The sequence below is a fragment of the Prionailurus viverrinus genome, chromosome C1 (assembly GCF_022837055.1).
Source record: "Prionailurus viverrinus isolate Anna chromosome C1, UM_Priviv_1.0, whole genome shotgun sequence".
NCBI classification, from domain to species: domain Eukaryota; kingdom Metazoa; phylum Chordata; class Mammalia; order Carnivora; family Felidae; genus Prionailurus; species Prionailurus viverrinus.
The window spans coordinates 168,178,941-168,204,258 of NC_062568.1; the positions used below are offsets into that span (position 1 = coordinate 168,178,941).

General features: G+C 45.6%; 1 protein-coding gene across 3 annotated transcripts in view; it reads left to right on the forward strand.

The window, feature by feature from the left end:
- The window catches only part of DAB1 (DAB adaptor protein 1), a 407,612-nt gene that overhangs the window by 331,188 nt on the left and 51,106 nt on the right, over positions 1 to 25,318 (forward strand). For 2 of the 3 annotated variants that reach the window (XM_047873243.1, XM_047873244.1), the window contains exons 5-8: positions 7,301 to 7,432; positions 8,039 to 8,158; positions 10,201 to 10,266; positions 17,107 to 17,166. In XM_047873243.1, the coding sequence (XP_047729199.1) occupies positions 7,301 to 7,432; positions 8,039 to 8,158; positions 10,201 to 10,266; positions 17,107 to 17,166 (378 nt within the window). The remainder of the gene's footprint in view (positions 1 to 7,300; positions 7,433 to 8,038; positions 8,159 to 10,200; positions 10,267 to 17,106; positions 17,167 to 25,318) is intronic. The other variant, XM_047873245.1, reaches the window with a different exon arrangement.

Sequence of the window (25,318 nt, forward strand, 5' to 3'; positions counted from 1 at the left end):
GTGGGGACTGAGGTTGCTGCTTTTATCCAGGCTGGAAATAGTAGCTGTGACCTGGGTCTGGTAGTGGAGATGGAGAGAAATGGAGAGAGTGAAAGATATTGGGGAGTGCACTTGACAAGATGCAGTTGTGGAGGCGGAGAGTGATGGAGGCTGAGTGGACTCCAGGACGAGTGTAGAAACCTATAGACGGCAGTGCACACATTATTCACTGAATCCAAATAAGAAAGAAGCATCTTATGTTCTTTCTTTAATACTTATCAGTATTTTTGTAAGCTTATTTATTTATTTTGAGAGAGAGCGGGGGAGGAGCAGAGAGAGAGGGAGAGAGAAAATTCCGAGCAGCCTCCATGCTGACAGTGCAGAGCCTGACATGGGGCTCAATCCCACAAACAGTGAGATCATGACCTGACCCAAAATCAGGAGTCAAATGCTCAACCAACTGAGCCACCCAGGTGCCCTTGTATACTTATTAATATTCTAATACTTATTTAATGCTTAGTATTTATGTAATTAACTGAAGTGTAATTTTTTACTTAGTATTAATAAGCAAAAAGTCAGATTCTGAAAATCACTGGTAATTCCACCACTCAAGAGAGAGGTCTCATTAAGATTTTGTTGGGCATACTTCTAGACGGTTTATACATATATATGGTATGCATGCTCTTTTTCCAAAAACAGGATCATATTGAACATACTATTTTGCAAGATGTTTTCTCTAATTCCACAGAATATCGTGACTATGTTTCCATCCCGAAAATTCCTAATACTTCTCCAGATGATTTCCAGTTACTGCGTATTCTTTCATCGTATATCACAATGCAATTTCTACAACCAGTTAGTGCTCAACCTTTCAAACATTCCTAATTTGTCACTATTTCTTATAGCACGGTGGGGAATAGCTTGTGTCCGAGTCTTTGCCCACACACATCTTACATTATTTACAGATAATTGAATCCCTGCAAGAAGAATCATGGGTCAAAGTTTATACATGTCTTTAAGGCTTTGAAATACACAGCCAGTCTACCCTCCAGAAAAGTTGCACCAAATCAAACTCCCACAAACAATAAAAGTAACCATAATGGCCAAAATCTACACAGCCCTTGCTACGTGTTTCACACTGTTCCAAGCCCTTTACCTATCCGTAAGTCATCTATCCTCCTAACAGGACCATGAGAGAGTTATTATTATTATCCCCAGTGAACACATAGAAAACTAGTAGCCAAAGAAAGTATATTTCCCCACACTTCTGTCAACACTAGGTATTTTCTTTTCTTTCTTTCTTTTTTTTTTTTTTCATTCTGGTGGGGGAAAAATGACATTTCATTTATATCTGGTCTGTTTTATATGAATTAGTTTAATATTTCCAACAAACTTTCAGGTTCTTTATCATTCTGCATGTCGTACAAAAAGAGAAAATCAGGCTCAGAAAGTTAGAAAGAGGTGCCTGAAGCTACCCGTCTGGTAAATGATAATGCTTAGATTTGAATTGTGTTCTCTTTGGCTCCAGAGTCCATATTCTTCCCTCTGCTATCACAGTGCCCTTGCAGCTAGAGACTAAATGTTTGGAAATTGGGTTTTGTCCTTGAATTAAACCTTCTAGAAGATTTTAGGGTGGGACCTCAAGGAAGACTTTATTTACTCTGACCAGCTCCGCTGAGCATTTCATGATGGGGCACCTGGGGGTGGTACAGAGGTTGCTTCCCAGCCTCGTTGGCACTGTGATGCAGCACACGCATCCAAAAATATGTTAGAAAAGAGAAAGGCCTTTATAATGAGCCTGGGCCTGCCTTTGTCTTGTGAGGTTTTAACTACTGTAATTGTCTGTGGTGTGAAGCAGTGTATTTTTCATGTATCTATTTTTATTCTGTGTCTATCTGCGTATCTGCTTTTCTGTTTTGTTTTTGTTAACTCACTTGAAGCCTGGTGTGTATTTTCCCTGTGACTGATATTGCCTCGAGAAAGCACACACTCCTGTACACACGCACATACACACAAATAATATGAAGGCTAAATAGGGTAGAATTTATTCTTTAAAAAAAAAAGCTAGTGGTAAAGTCTGAGTAGATGACTTTCCAATCCATACTGTATTTAATTGGTTGTATTGAACCGTACTACAAATTAAGTCTCCTCTGTAATTTATTCTGTCAGATGGTAACCCTCCAAACAATTTGATACTTCATTTAAACATTGGTAAATGGCTCATAGAAATGCTAAGGAAAAAAAAAAGATTTAATGATGATCAGATAAGAAACCTTCCGTTCAAAGAATGAGTCTTGTGTGAAATGTCGTGAATTAACCGGATTCAGTCATTCATCGAGCATTGAGCAACTACCTCATGCAGTGCGTGTCTTCAGATGGCGTGGCCCTTCCTTCCTTCCTTCTGTAGCTCATCAAACGTTATTTAGCACTTACTGTTCAAAAGGAACAGTATTAGGAGCTGGGAGGAGACTGAGAAGAATTAGACACGGATCTTTCTCTCAACAAGCTAACAACCCCGAAGTAGAGAGAAAACAGGTGCACAGAGGTTTTGTTTTGTTTTGCTTTGTTTGTTGACTCCCCTGAGTCCTGGTGGGTATTTCTTCCTGTGAATGTTCAGTTCTTTCTGCCTAGACTGCCCTTTCCCATGATTTTCTGGGGACTTGCCCTTAGCCTTTGGGATTCAGTTCAAGGCCAGCTGCTTTGTCAAGTCTTCCTGACGCCCTTCCCCATCCCTGCTCTGAGCCAATGTAACACCCTATGCACACCTTTAATATAAGCTCATCTTATTATATCGTGGTCATTGGTTTCTTATCCTGCGTGTTTTTATGAGATTGCAAGGTCCTCAGGGAAGGGACTGTGTTTTAAGAATCTAGATGGATGTAGGACTAAGCATGAGACCTGGAACATAACAGGTACTCAGTAAATACACATGGTATGAAGAAGTGGATGAATGGGTAAACGTGAAACAAAATGAAGCATCCTAGATAGAAGAACAAATACAAGGCACTGAGGTCTAGGGACAGGAATTATCACTGGGAAATGGAGGGCAATGGAGGGGTCAGGGAAGGTTCCCTGGACGAGCACACTGCTGGAACTAGCCTGGGAGCATATGTATGATTTAGTTACATGGAGTCACTGAAGGATTGGTGATGGGGATGAAGAGGGTGATCGACAGGGAAAATGTGAACAGTGGCATACAGGCCCAGAAGTACAGAACCGAAGGCGCCAGGGATGGGCTCTTCAGACTGTCTGTAGCCTGGCTCCCCTGAAGTTCAGTGATGGGAGGAAGATCAGACCAGACTGAGGAGTCTAATCTCTGGTCTATCCTTAGAATTCTTCAGTAACAACTTTCATCCGTAATACAACAGGGAGGGTTCCGAATGGGAGAAGAATAAAGTGGTAGCAGAGAAACAGGGTGTCGTTGAAGACTACTTTTAAAAGCAAATACCTGCTTAGATTTGGGGCAGTACCTCAATATCTAGACTAAGTTTTCCTAAGACAAACTGTTTCCCTAAGGAAATGTGGAAGAAGGAAGACCAGACTCTCCCTTTCCTCCCCGCTCCCTCGTCCTCTGGCCCAGTATTCCCTATGCCCTCCAGAACAACTTGTGATGCCCAGGACCTCCCCACAGAAACCCTCCTGGGATGAAACGATCTCTATTTCCCATGGCCAAGGGTCTCACCACATCTTTCCAGCCTGACTGCTCAGTGAACATCACAGATAGTCACAAGCTCATGAAAGCTTGCTTCCAGAACATGCTGTCTTGACCTTTTTCTTTGAGATCCTTATAGCAAACCAGCCTCTCTTCCAAACCTTCTGATTTATGACCCTCTCTGACCTCAGATACCTGCAAGAATCTGGAACAGCTTCAACTCTGCCTCCTTGGCCAACTCTCCCTCCTTGGCCAACTCTCCCCTTCCTCATCCAGGCTTTTCAGGGATCATGGCTTTGTTGTTGGACTGGGGAGGCAGGAGTCTAAGGCGTGGAGACCTCGATTCTACATGATCTTGCTTCCTCTTATCAATGCTCCATTATCCTTCATAGGGAGAATGAGGGCTGCATTCAGGACTGGTCCCTCCAGAACTCTCTGTGACCCTGAGTCCTTTCATAAATGCAGCCAAACAATAGGATGTTCAAGGTTCCTTTGGCTTTGACTGTGCTCATAAAATCTCCTAGAAGACATGGAGCAGTTTTGAGCCTCAGTGAACAAGTATTTGCAAGATTCTTGCAGTTGCCACGATGAATGCAGTAATATGACCATAGGGATTATCGGGATTCTGATGTGTTTGTATCTCCAAGTTATCTGTGCTATATCTGCACAGTTGAGGTTGGAGAAAGTGGAGACATATCCCCTCAATGATGATTGGTTTCCAAATAAATGAGCCACTTTCACAGCAATCCTATTTAACATAACATAAAATTAACTATGGGAAAAGATCATGTTACAGACATCTTTAGGCACTTCAGGCACGCACAGAGCTATACTTCACGAGGCAATATTAGGTATCATCAGGCGTTAAAAATGTTTTGATTTTAAAACACTTAATGAGGATTCCCAGATAAATTAAAGCAACTCCATCTGCTGTCTTGCATAGTAGGTGATATTTTACCCTTGCACAGTCATCTCCAAATCTAATTCCACCAGGAAGACTTCTAATCACAGTTTAATTTTAGAGCAATATTCCACTTGGCAATCAATAAGGTACTGTCGTCAAACTTTGATTTAATAGGAAACGTGGATAACATTCTCCACGTTATGCAGAGAGAGAAGTACTTTGAGGAAAGGGGGAGAAAGAGAATGTCTTTGTGTTCCACTTTCCCCTGCTGCATACCATTCTAGTTCACAAAAGCCTATAAATCAATACACCCACGTTGTGTGAATATAAATCTCATCAATTTTACATCATTAACACTACGAAAAAGCTACCACTCTTTGAGCAATTTTCCTCCACTAGCTAAGCATGTCCACTTAATAAAACAAGAATAAATGGATTCTCGGTCTTCCACTAACAAACATTTCCTTCCCCGCCAACTTTATTTGGGTCAGAATTCACTAGAGTTACACAGTTGTCTTGTGGCCAGTTAGGTGACTAGACACTGACACCACCCACCAAGCATGATGTGCAGCGGTCAGTGGACAACCTGGGCAAGGCATGACCTGAAGGGAGAGTCACAAGAGCAGTCAGAGAGGTTAGTGAGTGATCAGAGTCTAGAAGGTCAAGGTGCAACAGCAAATTCTACTGCAGAAATGATTCATGAGGTCAGAAACCTAGAAAGATCGCAGCAGTGTGGGAATGGGTGTTTTGGAAGGCCAGGGCCAGTGGTCCGGAACTAAGGTGATGACCATCATGAGACTAGATGTCCACTGACCTAAGAGGCTGGCTGTGTGGTTCAAGGTCCTAATGGCTAAAGGATCTTGGGTGATAGGACCAGACCTTCCAGAACATCTACTCCAGTGATTCCTACCATGTTCATGATTAAGTTCCCTTTGTGTTTGTTACATGTCTCCCTCCTTCCGTGGACTCGGTAACAGGGAAGATTTTGTCCAACCAAAAAAAAAGGGTATTTATAATCATTCACTTTCCTACTTGAATTATTCAAACCCATAAGCAAATGCCAAAGAGAATCTCCTCAGAGATGATTCTAAGGAGTACAACATAAACCTGATACATTTCGAAAAGAACTTGGCATTTTCATTTGCATGCACATGTGTAGTCTTAATTAAGAGTAGTTACAAATTTCTGCTTAGCTTTTTGAAATGATGAAAACTGCTTAGGACTTCTTTTTATTACCTTTAATGATGCAAGTAGACCCAGGGCTTTGAGTTAGGAGCCATTGATGGTACAAACATCTCATTGGATAGAAGAAGAAGCAAAGGTCCAGAGAGGTGCAGGGAGTGCATTGTGCTCACAAAGTGGCCAGAATACAAGGCTCTTAATATGTAATTTAATGAAAAGGCCCCTTCTAAGGACTTTAAGCACATCATATAATGCCCAGCTACCTGCGCAAGTCTTTACACAGAGTACTGAGTGTTGCTTTGAGTAGGTTTAATATAGGAAAATGGTCCTACAGATGGCCATCACCAATAGGATGGCAAACATTATTTGTTGAAGCTTAGATAATAAAGGTGGGAAGATCAGCTTCAAAAGATTACCAAATTACTGATCAACTATCCTGATTTACTTGAGTTCAGGAACTATGGGTCAAACATAGCACAAGGTTCTAGGAAGACAGAGTTGAGGAAGATGGATCCTGTGAAGACAGACAAGGAGCCAGGTAAATATATCAGAGTAGGAAGGTCTGGAAAGCAAGAATCCAGGGAGCTGTGCGGGAGGACTCCATTACGAATTGCCGTATCGGTAGAGACCGAAGTTCTATGGAATTATTTCTGCAGAGGAGGAAAAGCAAGCCTCATTCAGGGAAGATTTCACAGAGGTGGTGCTATTCAAATGTCTTTTTTTTTTTTTACGTTTATTTATTTATTTTGAGAGAGACAGACACAGTGCGAGTGGGGGGGGGCAGATTGTGAGCGAAAGCAAGAGAGAGAGAGAGAGAGAGGAAATCCCAAGCGGGGAGCACAGATCCCAACCGGGGGCTCGAACCCACAAAACCGTGACCTCATGACCTGAGCCAAAACCAAGAGTTTGACGCTTAACCAACGGAGCCATCCAGGCGCCCCTCAAATGTCCTTTTGAAAGGGAATAGGAGGACTCAGGCAAATGGGTAGAAGAATGGGCATGGCAAACAGAGGGACCAGCCCAGGAAGAGCCTGAGAACTAAGGGCATCTACCTCTAGCCCAGATGGTGACTCTGGACAAGATAGAAGAAGGTGTTTGTTCCCCGAGACACTCTGTCACCATCGGTCAAAAAAGGGTTGTAACCATACAAGTGCATAGTTCTGTGACACTGAACGGTACTCCCTGTACTTTTCCACCACGGCAAGCAGAGGCCCTGGGGATGGAAATGTATTAAATATCAAGCCGGACCTTCAGTGGGGCTGTGTCACAAAGAGAGCTGTCCCAGAAGCCTGCACCTTGAACTAGACTGACTGGCCCTGGCAAGCTTAATGGAAGCCACGGCCACAGACGCTCATTCAGCATATGAGCAGTCCTGTTTGTGTGCCTGGTCACAGCACTAAGACCATGGAGGAAAGCCTCCACCCCTCAAGGGCAGGCGCAGCTCTTTTTTCCTTCCATCTGGACCCAACAGCTTTTCCAAAGCCCTTCGGGCCTGTTCACACGTAGCTGAAACGCATCTCTTATTGATCAACAGCTCGAAGGGAAAGTCCCATGAAATATGTTCTTCCTTTTGTCTCTGATAGGCCCTTCAGCATCATCATGCTGTTCATGAAATTTCCTACATTGCAAAGGACATCACAGACCACCGGGCCTTTGGATACGTTTGTGGGAAGGAAGGGAATCACAGATTTGTCGCCATAAAAACAGCCCAGGCGGTGAGTATCCCCATCCAAGGAGGGCGCCTTTCCTGGTAGCTTTAGGGGACAGCGCGTGCAGTCACGCTGTTGGTGTTTGAAGGCCGCCTCTGATGTAAGACGGAGTGATGCTGATGCTCAGATAGCCTCAGAGCAAGGAAGCTTGCTCCAGCCCATCCGGTCGTGTTTCTCCCTAATGGGTATTTCGTAATGACTAATTATTTTCCTTTCTGATTAAGCTGGATGGAGGCACACTACACAAATAAGTTTCCTTGTGTTCATAGCCTCATTTAAAAAGAAAATAAGAGAAAACAAATAGCTGTTTTGCATGAGGCCTACCCTAATTTTATTGTATTTAGAATTACTAATAAATAAAAGCAGTGCCTTTTATGCTTATGATTATTATGAATTTGCAAATATAATTAGTCGAAGAAATGAACTTTAGCCTAGATGCAATTTGCTAAACCAATATAAACAAGGTAGAATTAATTAAAGACGGAATGCTCTCAGTTTAATAGGAAAAGGAAGGGCTGCGGGTTGTACCAGGCAAAGGCAAAAGTGGGCCCGGCTGCTTCTGCCTTTATACCATTCCCTTACTAATGCACTTCATCCCACCTTCTACTCCAGGCTGAACCTGTTATTCTGGACTTGAGAGATCTCTTTCAACTGATTTACGAATTGAAGCAACGAGAAGAATTGGAAAAAAAGGCACAAAAGGATAAGCAGTGTGAACAAGCTGTGTATCAGGTATACCTGTGAATTTACCCGAGTACCAGGGAAGACTAGGACTTCAAATAAACAGATGTGAAAACTGACAGTCAGGTCCTGTCCTCCCGCTGCCAAGTAGAAATAAACAAAGATGAAAGGTTCCCGTGTAAATTTCAGGCACCGAGCGCAAGCCATTAGAGATGATCTTTTATTCTCTGAAATCCTGAACATGTGAGAGAAAGTGAAATCTTGAATCCCGAGGAAGATTTCTGGGCAGGAGAACAGAAGAAATGCAATTGCTTTTGCTGTTGTTGATAGTGGGCGTGGGGGTGGGGGTGGCTGCAAGAGTTTTCTTTTCCTTTTTTTTTTTTTCCTGTGTGTTTTCTCCCTAAAATGACCCAGCAGCCTGTCCTACCCAGAGCTGGTTTCTGTACTGTCCTGTGATTTCTGAACACAGTCTCACACCTCTTCCCTTATATCTTCTGCTTTTCAACCTCCCTTCACTCGCTCTGCTGTAGACAATTTTGGAAGAGGATGTTGAAGATCCTGTATACCAGGTAATTTCTGAAACCCATCGGGGTTTTAGGGTCAGGAATGGCGAGGCCTGTGCTACAGACACTTTGTCAGAGCCCTGAAGAATCCCCTGACGGCAGAGCCTGGAGAAGGGACCGAGATTATTTCCAAGGGTGCGGGCTGCCAGTCTCTCCAGGAGTGAATTTCCATAAAAAATGAACAGAAGTTTGGCTGGCATCCATAACATGGGATCTTGAGATAGGTTTCTTCCTTCCTGCCCCTGACCCAGCCCCCTCCACTATCTGTAAAAGTTTGATTCTCAGAACTGGATGTTTTCAGGAGTCTCTTGTATATTCCAAGTTCGTGTGGAGGCTTCTCTGAGTTAGGAACCGGGGATGGGGAGTGAGTTTGGGTGACATTTGAGTGCAAGCCCAAAGGGCAGTCTGTAAGCTTTGGGAAGGCTGCGGGGAGAGATCTCTCTGGCCCCTCTGATTGTCTGGATCGTGCCATAGGGGCTGTTGGGAGGAGAGTAAGGGAGATCCTAGAGATGTCCCAGGTAGTAACTATCCCTGGACTCTCAAGCTTGCAGCCCAGGTGTGGCTAGAGAGATGGCTTCTCTTGGATCCAAGTGTGTGCTGTGTACAAACAGATGCAGAGAAAAGGGAAGAGGATGCCTCCCCCCACCAACCCCAGCCCACTCATACTTACTCCCAAGGAGAGAAAAGAGTGAGAAAACGAACTTGCAGGACATAAAAGAAAACCTGAAACTTATGAGTTATATGTGTGTGTGTCACACATATCTGTTTCCACACAGAAAGCTGGTACAGCTATGACAAAAATAAAACCATATGGATAAAATGAGTAATATAATATGAGTAACACAAAGTAGAGGTTTCTAGCATATGTGACCAAAAAAAGCCTAACGGCATGCCCTGGCTATAGAATGCTGAGGGCGAGGATTTGTCGAGAATGTGGGCTCTGCCCTGGCCAACTGGGCATGAAGAATATTGCCCTATTTGAAATGGCTCAGTCCTTTAAAGTCTGAAACGTGCACAGGGGAAAAGAAATTGAGTTTCAGTATTTAAAACTAAGAGTGTAAAATAAGTTGCTATTTATGGGATGCAGAGGTTTGGGGTTTCTGAGCACTTGAAAGCTGAGTTAGGAGCTTTAGGGAAGCAAAGGGGGGCAGCAGATGTAACCCAGATTATGAAGTTGGGATCCCAGATGTTCCCAGGAGATGTCATTCCCACTCAGCAATGAAGCACTTGCAGACCTTACTGAGATAAAATGCCATTGAATGAAGAAGTTACATCTCCCCAAAGATGTGCAGGGGCCCGTGCAATCACTCCTGTACCACTGACCATCAGACCCTTGCCATTTTTGTAAGAAAAGGCAGAGGTGTGCAAGGCACCTGTAGTGTTTCCGTAATCCACTTGTCTCTTGAGGGTGTTTTCTGTTGTGACTGTTTCTTTAATGCTCACTGAGATTTGTATCCTGAATTCCAAATGCCTTTTTTTTCCTCTCTCTCCTTCCCCTCTGACCTTTCCTCTCTGGCCGCTCCGTAATAGTACATTGTGTTTGAGGCTGGACACGAGCCAATCCGTGATCCCGAAACGGAAGAAAACATTTATCAGGTATAAAATCGCTTCTCTCTCTTACCATTGCACTGATATCAGTAAATGCTCTGAAGGGTCTGCAGAACCGAGGGCGCTCCCTTCTCATGGTCACATAGCTCTTTCTGTCATTCAGGCTCATGGAAGACAACTTCATGTGGTTGGCGTTTACCAACTGACCGGAAGTTTTCACACCTTGCTGTGGAAATGCTTAATGGCCAGTTGAGTGCATTGTTTTAATTGTTAATGGATCTTAACTATGTTCAATTGACTCAAGAATCAGACATTCCATTTTAGTAAAGTAACCCATTGGAGGGTTGTTGTCCATGATACAGAAGGGTCCTTCGCTTCTCAAAAGAATGTGTTCATCACATTTCTTTTAAAAGCACTACTGAAAATGAAGGACAAACTCCAAAGCAAACACCTTTGGAACACAGCACTGGAAATATTAACTGAATAAAAGAAAGTACAGCTCCAAGATTCACCCCTCCTGAAGGGAAGGTAAATTAATATTCTTCAGTGTCTGCTTCTGTGAAAAACCTCACACACACATTTTGACTCACTCCATTCTCGCGCACATGCTATAAATTAGGTATTTAATCCCACTTTTATGAGGGGGAACTGAGGCCCAGAGAAGCTGAGTAACTTCCCGGGGGCTGTACAGCCATTTAGAGCAGCGATCAGACCCCATGTGAGTGAAGGTACAACTCACCGGACCTCCCCCTTGCTTGCCCATCAGAGTTAGAGAAACTGCACCATAGCCACACATCAGATAAATATGACAGCATCCAATTTGTCACTAATTAGAAATTCAGCCTTAATTTGAAATATAAACATCATGGAAGAAGGGGAAAAAATTTAATGTATTTAATAAGTGATTTTAATTTCCTTAACTCACTCAGTTATGTGGTCTGCTATTCTGCCTTGGGCACGCATTACTTATGTAATGAAAGTAAAACAGATTTTCAGTTTCCGTCAAATGCACAGAATTGTAAATGACCAAAGTATAACATCAGCTCTACCAGTAGCTCAGGGTAAACCAGGCCCATGGAGTGATCATCGTCTTTCTCTCCCCTGGATCGGTCTAGATTGGATGCAAGTGTAAGGTTGTGCTCTGAAGTCTTGTTTAAAGTCAGCGCTCACACAGTTTCTGTCTTTAAATGGAAAACTTACATTTTTGTTCTCAGATTTTATTTTGATTGATTGATTGATTTTTAATGTTTATTCACTTCTTGAGAGACAGAGACAGAGTGTGAGCAGGCAGGGGCAGAGAGAGAGGGAGACACAGAATCTGAAACAGGCTCCAGGCTCTGAGCTGTCAGCACAGAGCCCAAGGCAGGGCTCGAACTCACAAACCGTGAGATCGTGACCTGAGCCGAAGTTGGATGCCCAACCGACTGAGCCGCCCTGGCCCCCCTCAGATTTTAAATTATTACAACCTTGCGGTGTCTGAATATGAGGCCAAAAGAAACCATTAAGCAGTCATCCCCTGAAGAAAAAGCACCTTGTAAGACAAAATGGGGCTTTTCAGTGCAAAGTTTCTGAATCCCCGCCAAGCCGTAGTTAGTGGCACCTGCGGGCCCCCATGGGGGACGGCTGGGGGTGTGGGACATCCTGTGTGTGGGAAGAATTGGTTTAGGTAAGCAGAGAACTGGGTTCCAGTTCTGGCTGTGTCACCAACTATCTTTGGCTGAGTGGTAGTGTGCAAGACACTTGCCCTCTATGAGCCTCAGTTTCCCCAGTGGTAAGATAGGGAACCAGTTTGTTTCCCTGTAACTCACACGTTGGCATGAGAATGAAGCAAGTTCGTGTGAAGGATGTAGAGAAGAGGCTTCATCCTGGGTCACACAGTGTGTGGATTCGGAATCCTAGTCCAAGTACCAACTCAAGTTCTTTTCCTTCTCTGAGCCTCAGTTTACTCACCTGTAAACTGAGCGACTAAGACTGAAGAGTCTCTTAGGTGAGGTCCTTTGCTGCTTTTTGCAGCTAGTGCCTATCAGAGGACAGCGATTCTTTAGAGAAACATGTTTGCTTGCTTTACAGGGCAACAAAACTCTTAGAAATTGGGGGGAGGGGGGGCGGGGAGGGGAGAGGGGTAACATTTATTGAGGGCTCCATGAATGGGGTTTACATGCAATATCTTATCTCTCACAACAAGACCGTGTGGCTTGAACCCTCATTCCCACCTTACAGATGGAACCCTGAGGCTCACACAGATAAGATGTCTTGCCCAAGGTCACAGAGCTCCAAGAGGCAGAACTCCCACTCCCAGCCAAGTCTCTCTGACCCCGGTAAATGCATGAATCCCCGGGCTCTTCTCAGCCGAATATCCTGATGCAGAGTTTCACGATTAGATTCTGCGTAGGCTCCAAGTCACTATCTAAAAATCACACTTGCTTTAACAGTTGTGACCTCCGGATCTTTCCGGCTGTCCATCATTAGCAGGAAGGTACCGTTTAAGGAAATGAATATTTTATCACCCTCTCGTCTCCTCTCTTGCTTTGCCAGTCAGCTGGGCCTCAATTTGCTCAACACAAGATAAGCTCTTGGGCCCAAAGATAAAGCTGAGCTTTTAAGGAGCTGTGATTAGGGAGCCGTACTCTTCTTTGTGTTTTGAGGGCCTCTGATTATTCCACAGCTATTCATCCTGAGGAGACTACAGTATCTCCAAGTCTTCAGCTTGGCCCAGGGTAGTCTCAGATTTTAATCCCATCCCCTGCTTTCCAGAATGAGGAATGAGGCAGACAGACCAGGGGCCTAATCCTCTAGCCGTTTTGTGGCCTTGGATCAAGTGTATAACTTCTGTATCCCGATCTCCCAGGCTATAAAATTAGGAATGCTGCATTATCTGCCTCTAGAAGTGATGTGAAGGTGTAAAGCTCTTGGTACGTAGTAGGTTCTGTGTAAATGGTAGTTCCTCTACTTCCTGAGAACTTTGTCAGTATCAGATGCTGTTCACAAGGTCTTATGATGTTATCTTAAGTGAAGCAGAACATGACTTGGTCGCCTCATCTTGTCAGAGAGCCTAGCGGAAAGTTGCAGCCTCACTTGACTTTGCTATTTGTAACCCCGGCATGAGGGAGGGAGAGACTCTTGAGTAAATGGAACCTCTCTTTGAGGATCAGTAGTCTCATTTTCCAAACCGGATTAATAATAGTAATTGTCTTTCTTTTTGCGCGCATCAGAAAAAGTTATCAGTCTTCTTTCTAAAGCAACACAGAACCTTGCAGTACAAGGGTTTTTTACACCTCACCTGATTTTGACCCTTGCAGTAACTCAGTAAGATAAGCACAGCTATGATGGCTATCGTTTTAAATGGAAGAAAATCAAGTCCTCCAGTTTGAGTGCTGCGCCCAAGGCCAGAGCCTCAGCTGTAAACCTGGTAATTCTTTAGTACGTTAACGTTAACACACGGGCGAGATTGCGGCTTTCCACACAGACATTCTCTGAGTCCTTTGGTTTGAAAATCATTTTTAATCGCCCGTGAGGTGTCAAGTATTGTTATTTTAAAATGATAACTCTCTGCTCCAATGTCACTCAACCCTGAAACTGCCTCTCTAACACTATTAGTATGTCACTGAGCTAAAATGCCTTCTGTACATATAGTGCTTAATGTATAGCTTTTACAGTAGTTTGACATCTATTAGCTCCTTTGTTCAAGAGGCAATTGTGTATGGAGCACCTAGTGTGTGCCAGGCACACGGGGATGTGATAGACCACAGCGTGGTCCCCACCCTCAATGCGTGTCTAGGCACCCCCTGGCCTGCCCACCACAGCTACATGAGAAAAAAGAGGCTCAGAGGACAGAGGGGCCCTCTGAGGACTCACAGCCTGTGGCGGAACCAGGATTAGGAACCAGATCTCCTGCTTCCTGGGGCGCCTGGGTGGCTCGGTCGGTTAAGCGTCCAACTTCGGCTCAGGTCATGATCTCGCGGTCCGTGAGTTTGAGCCCTGTGTCGGGCTCTGTGCTGACAGCTCAGAGCCTGGAGCCTGTTTCAGATTCTGTGTCTCCCTCTCTCTCTGCTCCCCTGTTCATGCTCTGTCTCAAAAATAAATAAATGTTAAAAAAAAATTTAAACCGATCTCCCACTTCCTTTTGGTTGAGAACTGCCATCACTCTACACCGTCCTATTACTGAAATGGTCTGCGGGCAGAGCGGGCCAGCCAGGCAGGGGTGAGAACCAGCACACGAGGCACGTTCTGGTCTTTGTCCCTTAAACACCTCTGCCCTTAGCACATACATGGTAAATGTTCAGTGCTTAAACATTTCCTGTGTAACCAGTATTTACGGGATGAGGAACAGGTTAGCAAAATGCCTGCCCTGCGCTGCACAGGCTCACGGGCAGCTGCAGTGTGGGTTGATAGCTCCTATATAAGATAAAGCACTTTTGACACTCGTGTGAGTAACCCAATTACTTTCTCAACTCCTCCCAGTAAAACAGGGAGCTCCATTCACTCGGGGGCCTTATCCAGCTTGTTTGCCATCACTGTCCCCGGCAAACCACGAAGCCTGATACATAGTAGGTTCTTGGCCACTTTTATTTTTTAGTGGAAGAATGTACCAGAGCTTACAAGAGTCCAGAGGAAGGCTCCGACCAGGTCGAGAGCCAGACAAGGCTCCCAAGAACGTATCCTGCCCGACATAAATCTTTAAGGACAAACAGGCAGATTGATATGTCACCCATGGGAGAACCAAGTAGCAAAGCTTTTTCAATTATGCACAGTTTGGGTTTATCCATCCTGCCGCTTCTCCTCCATTTGCAGGGATAATTGAGAGTCAGCTGCGGTTCAACTTGCTAAGTGCCCATAGTGAGCAGTGAATTACGAGGAACAGAAATGCTGTTCGTGTTGCTCAGGAAAGGGTGAGCCAGTAAAAATACAAGTGCGGGCTGGTAATTTATTGGCCCTTGTTAACAAGGACTCCGTAGGCATTCTTAGAGGATTCCTTTTAGAGGGAGCTGAGTTATCGGGAGCAAAGAAATTACATTCGTCATTGGCTACCTGCAAACTAGGGTTTGCGAGAGCAGCTCAGGAAGCGCATCTTTCTGCATGGTCCGTGCTCCGCCACGGACCTCCCGTTTTCTGCAGGAACGTGCACAACCTTCTGCAAGTGTAGAATGTGATGTCAGAGAAAAGGGTGCAATCAAAAACAGCTAGGGAATGGTGGGACCAGGGGTGAGGTGCAACTGTCTATACCGCGTAGTAGTTAAAACGCGAACTGCCGGAACTCCAGCTCTAGCCACCCCGCTCACCTGCAGGATGCTCTCTGGGCTTAATTTTCCTCCTCTGCAACATTGTGACAGTTGTCATCCTTGCCCGACTGACTTGTCTTGAGGACTGCATGCAAATACATGTAAACACTCAGAACAGTGGCTGGCACCTAGGAAGTGCCCTGTCAATGTCAGTTCGGGCTGTTAGTAATAAATGTTTTGTTTGGTAGCCAGAAAGAGCTGGGTTTGAATCTCACCGCTTAACTAGCTTTAAAGCTTTGGAAAAGTTTCCCTGACATCTCTGAGCCTCAGTTTTTCACCACCTAAAAGTGAAGATTCTAATACCAAGCTCTTAGGATTATTAGAAGGATTTTAAGCTAAGTTGATGAACATGGAAATAGCACAGGGTCTCGAGGAATGAGCCCAAATTCTTCCTTATTGTTAATGGTATAGTTAGCTGGTCCAAGCCTAAAAGACACTTTTTCTTTTCCTTCACTGTTCCCCACATTTCTTATGAAACATTTACGCAGCAGACATCTACCAGATGCCTACTGAGCATTGGGCACTGTGCCTGCTCTTAAAGAGCTCCCAGTCTGGTGAAAAGAAACACAGATTAGCAGACAGAAGACCACTGCAGGCTGATGCCTCAGATGGGGGTAGGAGCTACACTGTGCTAGTTCCTGGGAAGCACACATGATTGCTCTCGATCCAGAATGTTTCAGTGTAACACCCTGACTGGCCCATTAGAAAAGTGTTCAACCTATCTACTGTTGTTAATATTATAAAGTACGTGCTGATCCTTATTTATATGATGTGTCAGCAGTAAAAGAAGCTCTCATTCTAACACTTCACAGTATCACAGCTCCTAATCGTCTGTATTTACTGTCTACTTTGTCGTTGGATTCCCACGGTAACCCAGATCAGAAGCAGAGCCAGTAACACCCATTTTAGGATCGTGACGCTCCCAGGGGCTGTGGCCTGTTCAGGGTGTGACAGTTACCAAGTGGCCCGATAAGACCAGATGGAGGAGTACGAGGAGAGAGGGAGGAAAGAAAATACAGATACATATTAAAAAACAATTGGAATTTTCTCGACTCTTGTCTTGCGCTTTCCCTGCCATTAACGGTCCCTTTTCTTGGAAGACACTTTGGATAAATATCAGACGGCTTGTCCATGATCCCAGCAGAAGCCGTTCTTTATGCTGAGACCTTGATGTTTGGTATATTGTAAATAACCTGACTCTCAGCTTAAACTCAGCTGCAAACTAATTTTAATCACTTGGGACAAGTCAGAGCACCTCTCTGAGGCTCATTTCTGTCTTTGGCGAAATGAGGATTATTTTTTCCACCACATGACCTCTGAGGTCCCTGCAGCCTCCTGTCCTGTGATTCCGTGAGGAGCCCGATGGCAGAGACACCCTGCACTCATTTAAGTGACTCACACACTCCTCCCTCATCCAGCTTTCCTCAGGGAAGGAGCCTGGCCTCCTGCTTCTACACTTGCGGAAGCCCCTTTGATTTGGGACCCTCGGGCCTCAGGGGCCATTCTCAACACACACTTAAGCCAGCTTGAAGTTGAAGCGTGATGGCTTTGTTCTCTGAAAGTGGAGTATCAAAGTGTTTTGACTGTGTCGAATTTGATTTTTCCATAGGTTCCCACCAGCCAAAAGAAGGAAGGTGTTTATGATGTGCCAAAAAGTCAACCTGTAAGTGTAAGTAAATCTTCTCTCTTCTGCCAGGCTCCCGTGACCTGCGCTCCTACGAGGCTGTGTCTACAGCTTGAGGAAGGGAACCCCTCTTCTGGATAGACGTTATAACTTAGAGAGCTTTGCCAGGGCCTACATGGCACGGACTTCTCAGTGAGTCAGAGGGAAGGGGGCATAAGGCGGAAATGGTGAGGCTGAGGAAGGGTTGCCAACCTGGACCGAGGTCTGGCCCCCCGCGTGGCGGTGAGTTGAACTGCACAAACCACTATGTCCAGGGGTCTCAAGGTCTGAGTTGTTCCATGACAAAAGTCTCTGGCCAAAGACTTAATTATACCTGATCAAATAGGGGGCAGTGTCTCGATCCTGGGAAGAGTTGCCCATCCGATTTAAAAGTGGTTGATAGGTCTCAGAGGGATCATAGAAGAGCCGGCCAGGGCCTTTAGAGTGTATAAGGGTCCAGCCAGTGGACAAGACCACCAAGAAAAAGGTCACGTGTAGTGGGCTTGCAAAGAACCCGGCAGGTCCACTATATCTGGACCCCATCGGCCAGTGGGACTCCTGGAAATGGAAAATATCAAGCTGTGTGACACTACCACAAGCCAGTGCTAGGCCAGGCCCAGATTTCGGCCCCCCATCCAGTCGGCGTGCGGAAGGCAGCCTCTGTACGTGATTCAGGAGCACTGGGGAACTCTTGCCCAAGGGGACATCGGACTTCACCGCGGCCTGTGTAAACAGAACTAGGATGTTTAGTCACCGCTGATCTCATTCAGCTCAGTGATGGGTACAAAGAGCACAGGCTTTGAAAACAGACCCCCAGGAACTCCAGCTCTGACCCTAACAGGACTGTTGTGAGGCTGGATGACTCTCTGGGCTGTTGTTATTGGTCCCGGACCCCACCCTGTGAGAGACACAAAGACACCCCCGCATTTTTCAAGGTCAGATTGATAGGGCAGTTTGAAACCCCATTCCCAGGGCAGCAACTGAAGGACCTAGAAATGCTTGGCCTGGAGAAAAGGAACCATAAATGTGGAGATGGGAGTCCCCAGGGCTACCTGTTGGAAGAGGGCTTACACTGTTCTGTATTGGCCAGCCCAAAGTGACAGTGACCTTCCTGAGCAGTGGTCAGAGCTGTTAAGAGTTAGAACAGCTGGCACCTAGGGGAGTGAGCTCCCCATCACTGGAGCTGGTGCAAGCAGAGCCTAAAAGGCCCTCTGTCAGAAAAACTATAGGAGGATTCAAATGTGAGATGGGCAGAGGGGAAAGAGGAGCTCCTGTTGTCCCTTTCAAACCTGACCTTCTGTCCTGAGTTGAGAGTCCTTCTGGCTCATTCTTACCCTCCTCTGCCCCTGTTCTCTTTTCACCTGGTGAAATTTCTTCCTTTTCCTATCAGCGTCCATTCCTCTTCCCCATATCCTGTATCCACCCAGACCCCACCTAAATCCTGCTCCCGAAAGCCAACACATGTTAGGTTTCATGAGACAGCATATTTGAATGGGGTCCTCAAAAACTTGAGTCTACGAGGTAGTTGAGAACGTGAAGTGGAGTGTCGCTCAGAGAAAAAGCCGTTTTTCTCCTTGAGGCCTTTGCATTTGTCAAGCCTTCTTGTCACGGAGACACTGGTCCGTTCGTGTTTCCGTTTGGTTCAGCTCCCATCACACAGCTCCCTACAATTCAATTTGTGCCTAAATTGCTTCACTTGCCCCTAACAGGTTTAGATACGTGAGGAAACATGCTCCATTTGCCGCCTTGGTTTTTGTGAATTTATTAACCAGTCTGGCCACACCATCTCCATGCTTAATAGCTGAAAAAAAAACCCCAACCAAACAAAAAAAGCCCAAGCTCCTTAGCCTGACATACACGGCACTCAGGTGCCAGCCTCAGCCCAGATCTCTGGTCTACCTCCCCCTGGTCCAGCTCTACTGAATTCTGCAAGGTTCTGAAGGAGGCACATCCTCCCCTAATAGCCCAGCTTAGCTTCAGGCTATGGGGACTCAGGGAGACTTTGTGGTCTTCTGCTAAGTGTGAGCAGATCACCCCTACCTCTGTGCCCCGCTCCCTATCATTCCTCTGTTAACAGCTCTTAGCACACAGCATCCCAACTCTTCTCCTGGCTCCTTACTTCCAGGAACTTCCTGAGGTCCTTGGATTACCAGAAGCAAGCCCAGGGTCTGGCATGTGAAAGGCAGGGATGACACAGCCGCTCAAGGGGTGTTTCATAAATATACGCATGACTCTGCCTGTAGAAAGAATTGAAAATCCTTACACTTTCTTTTAAAGGGAATTTCCTGGTTATCTGACTCTGAAATAGGCATTAAGTAAACATGCTCAGGTTTTGCTTGGGAAATATCTGGGCTGCCTGAACGGCCAGCAGTAGCTTCCAACCCTCTGTTCGCATAGAGTCCTAGAAGCATCTGGGCTTTTCCGTGAACAATTTCAACATTTCTAAAAGCCAGAGACAGGTAGCAAGTCAAAAGTATCAACTCTAGTGGAGGGGCAGATGCTTGCGTTTGGTATCTCAACTCCTATTCTTACTACCTTTAGGACTTCTGATAAGTTCCCTTGTTTCTCTACACCTCCCTGCTCTCATCTATCAAAGGAGTTACTAAACCCAACTTACTGAATGATTTTGAGGAGAAAACAGCATGTGTATTGGAAACTTGATCCCACTTGCCTAAACTTCCCAGAGGTACTTTATATATCCCACAGCCCACATCCCTCACTGTTCTGGGGCCTTCCTGTTCTCCAGGCTGGCCCCTGTAGACCTGCCTCCCTGATGAGTGCATATTCCCTGGGATACCTTTGTGCCCTGAAAATCTCTGCTGTGATCTCGATGTTTGCTCCCTCACCACCTGCCCCTTAACCAGAAAGACAAATAAACCAAAGACAGCCAAGTCAGTGCATATTAAGCAGCTTCAAGCCAGTTTGACAGCTTCCACAAGTTTCCCACAAGAAGGGAAACTGCCCAGTGGCCTGTTACTCTAGGAACCACCGGTTTCTTCTTCTTTGGGTCCAGAGCCCAGTCTGCCCAGAGCCCAGTAAGAGACTCAGCTTGGGGCTGTCACTGGGGAAGATCACACATCAGCTCCAGAAGAAATGGCCTGATCTTCAGCATCAGACTTGGGTATCCTCTCATCCTGGCCACCCGCTAAGTGTCCCTGAGCATCTTTTTCCACTAAACCCCAGTGTCGTAACCTGCAAAGAGAAAGGAATGCCTGCCTTGTAGCTTTGTTTGGAGGACTAAAGGAGACATTTATGTAAAACCTTAACAGGGGATATGGATTAGATTAAACGAGAACATTACTGTCGGTTGTCGGCACGAGCAATCCACCAGCCAACAGTTCACACTGAGGCGGGATTGCAAGTATGCTAGGTAATTGCACACCTCCTCTAGGAAGCCTTTTTTTTTTTTTTTTTACCCCAGAGTAAACAGCTCCCCCGGGAGACCTCTGTGCTTCTCTGTGCAATGATCACAATGCACTGTTACCTTTTCTTAATGAATCCATGTGAGCCATTGGACTTTGAGTTTCTTAAAGGCCTTGGCTTCGGGGTTAATGGTACCTGCCTTAGAGTTTTTTGTGTTAAGGACTAAGTGAGCTGAAGAATATGAATCAACACAGTGCTTGGTGCAGAGTAGGGATTCAACAGCTGTGAGCTGTTACTGTTCTGCTCTGTGAGCTCCTTGAGGTCAGGAATCGCTTTTAATCATCACTCTTTCTACAGTAACTCCTCTGAGGATATCTGCTCCCTTTGAGCTTTTGATGGTATACGCTTTCCCTGTGGGTGGCGGGAATCTCATGTGCCCAAGTAAATTTTTATAGGCCTTGAAGCCAGGGGGATCCTTGATTGCAGCTCTAAAACCTCTGTCCTGGAGTCTCAGTCCCCTGGACTAGGGTGGCTCACTGTCACCCTACATGGCCAGAGGTGTCCTCATCAAGGTGTCACGTTTGGTGCATTGGGTTCTAGAGTTTGAGAAGTCGTGGCATTTCTTCTGGGTCTTGCCCACCCCAGTGCATCACCTGATGGGACACAGTTTTGTCTCCATCAGTCGGGCTCTTGGTCCAGACAGAGAGCCGGTTCTCTGTCTTCAGTCTCCTCTCTGACATCATGCATCCACACCCTGGTTTACACCACCAGGCACCATAACCTTGGGGAGCCAAGCTCTACCAGCCCCTTTCTTGTTCCCTTTTGCACAAATAATGTGTTAGGATGCTTTGTTTGTCCTAATCCGGACCTATAATGTTACCTTCTTGTAACAGATTTGTTCTTAGGGTCATACTACACTCCCCTCCACTCTTACCTAGGACTCTGAGACAAGATAAGGATTAATCCCATTCGCTCCCAGAAATATACATTTCCTCTCTTCCTAGTCAAGGCAGCTAGAAGATTTGTACAGAGGCTTTATTTTCATGCCAGGGTCTCCAAACTCCGATAGAATTGATGCTTGCTGATAGGGAATATTAGCTGACTAGAGAGACAGGGAGGAAAGAGCGTATAACTTGGGCAAAGCCTTGAAGGATGAGCAGGACTTGGACGGGCACAGCCCCTTCTGGGCATATCATTAAGGTCCTTCTGGCTCCTGAGTGTTTATTTCCTCTACTAGGTGGTACTCAGAACTGATGAATTTATCATCAGTTTCCTTCTCAGAAATGGGTAGCCTTTCTTTCTGCCAGATGATAATGCTTCTGGTGTTCTTTAGACAAATATCCTGGCCTCTTTGGGGCTGTCAGGAAGGCACATCCCTGAATGGAGAGGAAAACGTCAGCTAAGTAGCCCATTACCACATCCATTATTTAGTGCTTTTTGCACTCCGTTAGCCTTTGAACATGATTCTGGTTCTACAGGGGGACCCAGTGGAATCACACATTCACAGTTTGCTCAAGTGCCTGTTTTGGACCCTGTCACGCCCCACAACGCTCAACTTGGTTGAGGCTTAACCTTCATAGGTCACCAGACCTAAAGCTCAGCATGCCTTATGTCATTGTCACATGAGAAATACCAGCACTTGTCTTCTCCCCTCCCCTCCTTCCCACCTCATATAATAGTCTTATGGCTGAGGGGCACCTTTGGCTCAGGTCATGACCTCACAGTTCATGGGATCAAGCCTCAGGTCAGGCTCAGCGCTGACAGCTCTGTCACACTCGCTCTCTCTCAAAATAAATAAATAAACATTAAAAAAATATATTCTTATGGCTGAAAAAGATCTTTTACCCTTCACCCTATAACTGCCTGGTTTTAAATCCTTTTATGTGGATGTACTAGACATAATTATCAGTACTAACCCGTCAGTGGATTCTAGCAGAACTTTCTTCGGCCTTTGAAAGAGAGTCTTAAAGGTTTGGCTTAGCGGCAAATAGAAAGGACGCAGATTGTGGAATTGACCAGCTGGACTCCACATTCAGTTCTGGGGGACAAGACATGGATTCAGATATTGAAAGTAATAATCAGACTCCCCTGAGATTCTTTCCTCCCTTTGGGTATGATCTTTGCCAATCTCTTCAAGTTTCTGAGACTCCTCTTCGAGTGGAAATGATGAGCATCCTATGCCAACATCTCAGGGCTTTTGTGAGACTCATGAAGCAATGTGAGAGCATTGTCGGTGAAGACGAGGGGTTGCTTTCATGGTCTCTGGGGACATAAAGACCAAGGGATGGTGTGTACTTATTCCTCCAGCTATTTTATAGACTCTCTTAAGATTACAAGAAAGGCTCAAGTTTTCTGACAAGAGAGGGCACATCTGAGCTCACTGTCAGGAAGAAATCTGAAACCATCTGAGCTGATTTTCAGAGGGAAGGACAGCTCTCAAAGAGTAGTGAGGTCTCTGGCCCCCAGAGTATTCAAGCAGCAGGTGAATGGTTCTGCAGGGGTTCTTATGTGGAGAAGGTGACCACACTAGCGGACCTTGGAGCCATCTACCCACTCTCTCATCCACTTTCCCCCGTGTTTATAACATCTAGCGTTGACCTCACCATCTTGTTCCCGGTGTCTCAGCCGCGAAGCCAGGCACCCCAGAGGCCCCGTTACTATCTCCACCATCCTCTCCCTGGCTTTAGAGTTGCCCACGGTGAAGCGTGCAGCAATAAGTTATGGCATTGCCCCGTGAGGTCGGTGCTCTGGATGGAAACATGTTTACTATGCGCTGTAATCAAGGCACCACACTGAGCAAGCCCTGGGCACAGAGTAGGTCCTTAGAAAATCGGTCCCTCCTTAGTTTCCTCCTGGAGAGCTGGAGGACAGTGCTTGCGTCTCTCTGGTGCGTCCTAGAAAAGAGCCACACTGGGAGAATCGGGTAAAAACCCCAGTGATCACATGTGAAGTCCAAGGCTCCCTTCACTTCCTTTCTTTGCCTTATAGTGCCAGGCCACCAGCTCTGCACACTGAGAGTCTGAGCTAACTTAGCTGGGGAAAAAGCAGGTAGACTTTATTGAGTAGATACTGTGTGCCATGGACAGCCTAGACTGTGGTCTCAGCCTATCTCATTCAGTAGTCACACCTGGAAGGTAGATGTCATTTATATATGAGGAAGCTGAGGCTTTCCAGAGGGCCTATACAGTCACAAAGCTGGTAAGTGACAGAGCCCGAAATTGAACCTTCAGCTGTTCTGATTCACACAGTTTCCACTAAAACACACTGCCTTTAGGATTCAAGAAAATGCCAAGCCCCCATCTCCTCTTCCTCACCATGGTTGGAGTCAGTACTCAGGCCAGTTTCTGTCTCCCATTACTCGTTGCTTCTGAGTCCTTATTAACAACGCTGAGGCTAGCCCCTGGGGGTGGCTATGAACACCTCTCTCCCCCTTCAGCCGGAGTCCCATGAGGCACACCCATGTCTGACTCGTTCCTGACCCCTCACTCCGCCTATGCACTGCACTCTGTATCCTGACATTGAAAAAAATATCTGTGAGTCCCAAAGAACAAATCTCAAGGAATCAAAAATCAGAGAGCTGCTCATTTGGCCTCCCCTGCCTCCCACCCTCCAAACATCTATGTTTCTGTGCAAGACCCCTGTCTCCCAACAATCAGTATTCAGTTGATTTTCCTTGCCTTAGATTTAATTCAGTTTCCCTGCTGCAAATGTAGGAAGAGTCAATCCATTAAAGTGAAGAATTACAGAAATTCTCTGGACAACTGTTCCTAACCACCCCCACCAGCCCCCGTCTTTCATGGCAAATAAATTTTCATTCACAATTCAGCAGTTGGTTTTTCCTTTAGTCTGAAATCTGGATCAAGATGTTTCATAATTGAATTAAATCTAGTCTGAACATTTGTCAGTTTCACTTCCTCATTAAGCACCACATTGTAGAGAAATTATAATTATCGGAATGCCATTAACATAGATGTCACACAAGAGGAGGTCTTCCTGAACTAAGGGAAAGGAATCTGCATCGGCATATTCCACAAAGGAAATAGAAGCTTGCCCTGTCTTGCTTTTCTTAGACAGGCTTTCGGTTTGCAGTGGTTAACAAAACTGTCCTGAGATAGAATCCTAAATCCCTGGAATCTCAGAATTTGTGAGGACATTAAAAGCTGCTGGGTCAGCCTTCTCACCAACGCAGGGATCCCTCCAGAACATTTGTGATGAGCACAGATGAACGTGTCTGACTCTGGCTTTGGCCCACATGCCTGCAGTGACAGACCTTCATGACTTTTGTGATCCCACAGCTCCATTTGCTGGAGAGCCCTCCTTGTTTTCAAGTTCCCTTACAGCTTCTATTCATTCATTCATTCATTCATTCATCCATCCATTTGATGAAATTTTACTAAGGACCTCCTATCTGCCATAAAGTGGCCTACTCACTAGGGATATAAAGATGAATAAGGATGGCTGCTTGAGAATTTTAGTGCTCACGAGAAGGTAGATGTGTAAAAATGGTTGCAATCCGTGTAATCCTCTAGGCCATAAAAGCTGTCTACAATATGCTCTGGGAGCATAGTGGGGAGGCAGAAAACTTTGCCCAAGGGAGTTCAGTGAGGTCTTCACCCAGGAAGTAGGGTCTTAAAAGATGATAGGAACTTGGCACAGAGAAAGAGTGGAACGGGATTCAGGAAGAGGGAACTGAATGTGTAAAGGCACTGAACTATGGAAAAGCATACCATATCCCGGGGGCTGATGAAGAGTCTGGGGTGGTGGGACTGCAGGATGCCTTCATGTGAGCAGGTGA